Here is a 6,515-nt window from a genome sequence, read left to right on the forward strand (position 1 = left end):
TGAGTAGTTAAAACTTGTATTCATGAACAATTTTGTGTTTTTAGGCTTGTCCCCAGGGCTTTCTGACATTTCAGCTGCCTCCTTCCCTTTCACCCACACACCCGACCACTACTCAGTCATTTCAGCCAGACAGAAGGGAAGCTTTGATGAGAAGAACACAGCATAGTTTACATATCTGGGGTATGTACTACACTTTCTTCAATACGGCCTGCCAGGAATTCAGCCTGTGCCTGACTCACATCCCACCCTCCCCCCACTCCCTACGGGACAACAACAGAAGCAGGACAGGCTTCTCTGGTCTCTGTTTCTGTCTCCTTCACGTTCACACGCCAGTCACATAGCACAGGAGAGAAGAAAATCCCAGCTACAACTGAATGGATGGGAAAAAGGAGTCCGCATCTTATTCCAAACCAGAGAGCCTGTCAGAACAGGGAGGCAAAATGGCAGAGAAACCAAGTTGCATCCTGAATTTGCACAGTGTGCCAAGTTGCCTACTACATTATTCCCTATCTCGGATACTTTTATCCAGAAGATTTTTATGTTTTAACCCTGGTGTCGCTATATGCCCCATAAACCTGGGGCCTGAGTCCCCCAGATACTCTTTTCATCCAGTCAGTGTATCAAATACAGCAAGTAAGTGTTTGATAAATGATGCAAAATGATGAAAAAGGAATTTTGCCTGTGATTCATGATTTTATCAAGGGAGAAATAAGGTAATTTCTAATCCACTTAGCCACTGAAACCCTAGCCAGATATCCAGGTATATCCCTTCAATCTCCTCTTTCCTGCTTGGCTCCAGGATTCCTCATTCTTTTCATAAAAATTCTCCCTAGTCACAAATGATCCTTTAGCTCTACATGGTAATCAAGAGGCATAAGCACTGATTCTGTCTTATTCCTTACAACCTCTTTAAATAGCCTATATTAGCGGAAGACCTCTGCCATTTAAAGCAGCAGCTCTAGCATATGGTTATGGCTTCTTATTAAATAATGCAAAGCCAATTCAAAAAGAGCTCTGTTCAATTTACCTGCCCAGCCAGACAGTCCTCTAGGGGGTCAAACTTCATCATTCTTCACTCCTCCTCTCTAGAAAGCTTGTTTCTTTTAAGGTACAGACATAGCTTTCAGGAAAAAGCAGTGTGGATCTCCTGCTAAGTACCTACGGCGGGGCCGTCTTCCGGTCAGAGTACAGGGGACACACTGCCCATCGGCTTCACGAGGGGAGGGACAGTGTCTTGCAGTCTTGCTCTATCTCCTCGTCGTGTCTGCCCCACAACAGGCACCCTCAATATTGGTTGAGTGAATCAATGCAGTGAACAATAAATAAAGTAGTAAATCAAGGAGCTGCAGGAATCAAATTCAGGTTACCAGGCCAGTTATGGAAACACTAAGATCAGGATTCTTGCACGGAGGAAGCCCAGGATTGCGGGGGCTACAAACTATCCAAGACTCTTAGATAGAGGGCTATGTATAGTGAGATCACCTTGTTACTAGCCTTTGTTACCCACTCTCACTCACACCTTATAACAAATACATGAAATGTTGAAAACAATAATCCCTTGGTCAGAAGTTTAGTGCTAATTGGACCTCTGAAGTTATCAGCAATGACTGGGACTTATTTCCGGCCGACTTTATGCCAACACAGTTTACACACATTAACATGATCATGTTGTTGAGCAACAACCCTTCAAGGTGGCCATTAATTTTCTTTAATTTCAGATAGAGAAATTACATGCAGAAGATTAAACAGCTTACTGAAGTCAACTGGCTAAGGTTAGCATCTGGGATTCGAACTTGCTTCTGGGACTCAGTTCCTTCCCCTACCCACAGTGCATTTCACCAAATCAAGCAGCATGCCAAACACCTAGCCAAACAGAATTTGTAGTTGTTTTTTTTTTTTTTAATTTCTAAATTGTGGGAAAAAACCATACAATATAAAATGTACCCCCTTAACCATTTTAAGTACACATTTCTGTAATGTTAACTGTATTCACATGTTATGTAACATCTCTAGAAATTTTTCATCTTGTAAAATTCAAACTCTATACCTATTAAGCAACACTCTTCATTTCTCTGTCCCCAAAGCCCCAGGCAAGCATCATTCTGCTTCCACTTCTATGATTTTGACCACTCTAGATACCCCATAGAATAGTGGGATCATATAGTATTATACTTTTGTGACTGGCCTCTTTCACTCAGGATGATGTCCTGAAGATTCATTCCTGTTGTAGGATAGGACAGCATTCCATCCTTTTTAAGGCTGAATAATACTCCATCACATGTATACATAACATTTTCTTTATTCCTCTGTCGATGGACACTTGGCTTGCTTCCACCTCTTAGCTATTGCGAATAATGCTGCAATTGAACACGAGTGGGCAAATATTGCTTCACGATACTGCTTTCAATACTTTTGGGTAAATACCTGGTAGAGGAACTGCTGGATGGTAGGGTGGTTCTATTTGTCACTTTCTGAGGAACCTCCATACGTTCTTCCATAGTAGCTGCCCCATTTTCCATTTCCACCAGCAGTGTGCAAAAGTAGACAGATTTGTTTTTAAATAGAATAACTGTCGGTTTAATGTCAAACTGACCAAACAGCCCAGACTGCAGTGTCAAGCAGTGACTGAATTGCAGATTTATAAATTTGGATCAGCATCCCATTTTAGGACAAATAACTTTAGCAGTCATTTTCTCAGAGACTACAACAAATGAAGGAAAAGTAAAGCCAGCGTTGAGCCCGTGTGAAGGTATCAGAAGAATTCTTACTTCCTGAGAAGAAGTATAAGCATGTACACAAATTGCACTCTTACCCTCGTTTTGGCATCAATTTTAGCTCCTCGGTCAAGCAATAGTTTTACCATATTGGCATTTCCTCTTTTTGATGCAACGTGTAAAGGCGTGATGTCATTCTGTAGGAGAACAGAAAAGAAGTACAGTTTCGGTATCTTTAGTTCAACCAAAACAGCGCTTCCTCAACTTCCCCCAACATGTTCTCACTTTTTAATTTTCTTTTTAACAGCCGTTGTGAACAGAATACTTCCCAACATTTCTGAGTGTAATTTTACTCAGTAAATTTACATCCCAACATTTCTGACAGTAATTTTACTCATCCCTCCCAAAAAGGGATGAATTTTAAGGAACACAGTCTGTGGAGGTGGGTCCAACTTTATTTCATTTGACTGAAGTGACTGGTGATGAGACGGCTTTATTTTTATTTTTATTTTTTTTGCTCTAAAATCCTGCAGCGTTAAGTCAACGTGTTGTCTTACAAGCTTGCACGATACCTATTGGGTAATGAGTGGTTGACTAAGTGGCTGATTACATTGGCTGAGACTCAGTGAAAGGAGTATCATGTTACTCAGAGCCATCTTTGGGTTCATTTGAGCACAAGATATCAAGGAGAGACAACAGCAACTCCAAGTAGGAAACTGGTCAGTACCAAAGTCACAGGACTGCCCATGCACGTGGGGCTTTTAAAATATGTTCACAGGCATTTATTAGGAATGTCACAGAAAACTGTTTTTGAAATTCCCATTGAGGAATACACATCTTGTTAGGACAATCTGAAATTCCAGTCATGACCCCTCAATACTACAGGTCTTCCCTCCATGCATCTTACAGGCACTATGGCTGTTTCCAGACTGTCAGGGAAGTGTGTGTATACAGTGAAAACATTATCTATTTTGGCTCCTTACTCCTGTGTAGCAACAATATGGATTTAAGGTCCAGTGTTCACATAAGTCAATTATAGGATGCATAATCTCAGCTTGTGAGGGGTTATGTTCTTGTCGTTTGATAGCAGATACAATGTCACAGCTCCCAGGTACTGATCATTCCCTTGTATTAGGCACTGTGCTTAACTCTTTACTGTCTCATTTAATTCTCATAATCCTCACAATGCCATAAACAATCTGACTTATAATGTCTATTTTACCAAAACACAAATAGCTGGCAAAACCAGGATTCAAATTAAAGTATGACTCAGCTTGGGTTTTTTAGAAAACAACTTATGATGAAAATTTTCAAACAGATACACAGTTTGAAAGAAAGGCATGAGCTTCATGTACTTATCACTATGGTTCAATACTTATCAACCTTTTGGTGATTTTATTTCTTCTATGCTCCCTGCTATTTTTTTTTTTGTGTGTGTGTGTGTGTGCACGCAGAAATTTAAGAGAAGGAAGAGAAAAATCCTAGGCATATTATTTCACCCACAAATACTGCAATTTAACTCTAACAGATAAGGATTTTTTTAAACAAGTCATCACAACACCATTATATTTAACAAACTAAAAATAATTCCTTCATAACACCAAGACCCTGTCAGTGTTCAAATTCTCCCATTATGTCCAGTTAGCTCAGCAGAGTTGTTCAAATTAGAAGAGCCACACCTGCATTAGTTTGAAATGTCCCTTACGTCTCTTAATCTCTGTAGGTGCTCAACTCCGCGTTCTTTTTTCCATGACTATTTATTTATTGAAAAAACTGAGTAATTCATTGTGTAGACTTTTCTAACCTCTAGATTTAGCTGCTTTCATCCTCATGGAGTGTTATTGGATATGTTCTTTTGCCCTGTATTTTCTATAAACTTTTCTAAATATTATAAACTATAATGCTCCTAGCATTACATTCTCCTATCTGAACAGCTCTTGCCCTCATCATTCTTAGGTGCCAAAGTATCAATTGATTCATTACATGAAAGCAGAAGAAAGACCTCAGGAAACCAAATCTGCTTCAGTAATGCTGGTGGGGAGTACACAGGATGAGTATCATGGCTCTAGACCAGGGTAGACAAACTTTTTCTGCATAGGGCCAGATAGCAAATATTTTCAGCTTTGCAAGACATACAAGTTCTATTGCAACTATTCAGTTCTGCCATTGTAGGGCTAAAGCAGCCATATGAAATATGTAAAGAAATGGGAATGGTTGTGTTTCAATAAAACTTTATTTACAAAAACAGGCGGTGGGCCGGATTTGGCCTGGGGATGGTAGTTTGCTGACCCTGCTCTAGATCTACCAGGCTACAGCTGAAGGTTTCAACTATGTGTAACAGTTTACAAAAGAGGAAGTAGAACTCTATGCTGTGCATTGTGTATGCTTTGGTCCCCTTTGGTGTGGACTATTTTTGGTGTGAATGAAAGCTGGCAGAAGGAAACAAAATTCCTGATGACTTTTTAACTGTCTTGCTTGTCTCCATTGTCCGAGTGCAGACCCAAGCAGCACAGTGGGTGAATTCTAGACCTGAGACAGCAGGTGGAAAGGCAGGTTAGGTCTGTAGGAAACATGGTCTAAAGGAAGCTTACTGAGCCCAGAATGGGAGATGGTGCAAAGATCTCATCCCTCCCCGGCGGGAGTCAGGGCTTACATGTGATTTCCCTTTAAAACTGTGCCCTTGCCTGGTTGAGAAGGACTTAATTAACCTCCATTACAAGTAGGCTAATTTTAGTGAGAGAAAGACTCCACTTCTAATTTTGCTCTCTTCCATATTCATGTATTCTCTCATACAGTGATACATAGATGTCAAAAGTTGCCTTGAAATTCTAACTCCCACGTTTTTCTACACCTCTCTGACCCTAGAGGAATACTTTATATTTCTGTAGCACTTAAAAAGTGTTGTAAAGGGCTCACACTTACATAATTTCATTTTATCTTCACCACCCTCTATTGAACTAAATCACTAATCCTATTTGACAGATAAACGGGGGAACAGAACTGGTCAGTAATTTGTATATTAAAAGACAGTGAATTAGAGGCAGAATCGGGATGAGAATTCAGTTTCCTAGACTCTTGGGCAGTGGTCTAGAAACAACTATTGCTTCTCCTCTCTGTCAAATGGAGCTTCTGAATGAAATACATACTTCTGTGTTCCTGAATCTGGTAGTGACTGCTTCTGTCAATTAGGAACAAATCAAAATGAAAGTGGTACCCCTAGACCACTCAATGGCACATTTATATTCTGCTTCATTGGTTAACCAATAAAAATGTTTTATGTCCTACTATGCACATGACCCAGTGCTATACTTCCATTGTATAAGTCCACAACAAAAATATGGAATCCCAGCATATCAAAAGAGCCCAGTGATGTTAGAGATGAAAATGCATGCTTAAGAGAACCCTCATTTGCTGCTCGTGAAATGTAAACTTACACATGCTTTCTGGGATGCAATTTGGCAGTATATATGAAAAGCCTTCAACTCTAAAACCACAGATAAAATGCAGAGGTTGATTGCCATAGTCGAAAAGGTGGGAATGTTAAGAAAGACCCAACCCTGGGGCGCCTGGGTGGCTCAGTCGTTAAGCGCCTGCCTTCGGCTCAGGTCATGATCCGGGGGTCCTGGGATCGAGCCCTGCATTGGGCTCCCTGCTCCTCGGGAAGCCTGTTTCTCCCTCTCCCACTCCCCCTGCTTGTGTTCCTTCTCTCACTGTCTCTCTCTCTGTCAAATAAATAAATAAAAATCAAGAAAGAAAAGAAAGAAAGAAAGAAAGAAAGAAAGAAAGAAAGAAAGAAAGAAA

General features: G+C 40.4%; 1 protein-coding gene across 1 annotated transcript in view; it reads right to left on the reverse strand.

Annotated features, from left to right (window-relative positions):
• The window catches only part of LOC118019981 (ankyrin-3), a 331,347-nt gene that overhangs the window by 179,281 nt on the left and 145,551 nt on the right, over positions 1 to 6,515 (reverse strand). Inside the window, exon 8 of the mRNA XM_035019746.1 lies at positions 2,813 to 2,911. Coding sequence (XP_034875637.1) covers positions 2,813 to 2,911 — 99 coding nt within the window. The remainder of the gene's footprint in view (positions 1 to 2,812; positions 2,912 to 6,515) is intronic.

Source organism: Mirounga leonina, unplaced genomic scaffold, assembly GCF_011800145.1.
Source record: "Mirounga leonina isolate KUSES-001 unplaced genomic scaffold, KU_Mleo_1.0 Mir_109, whole genome shotgun sequence".
NCBI classification, from domain to species: domain Eukaryota; kingdom Metazoa; phylum Chordata; class Mammalia; order Carnivora; family Phocidae; genus Mirounga; species Mirounga leonina.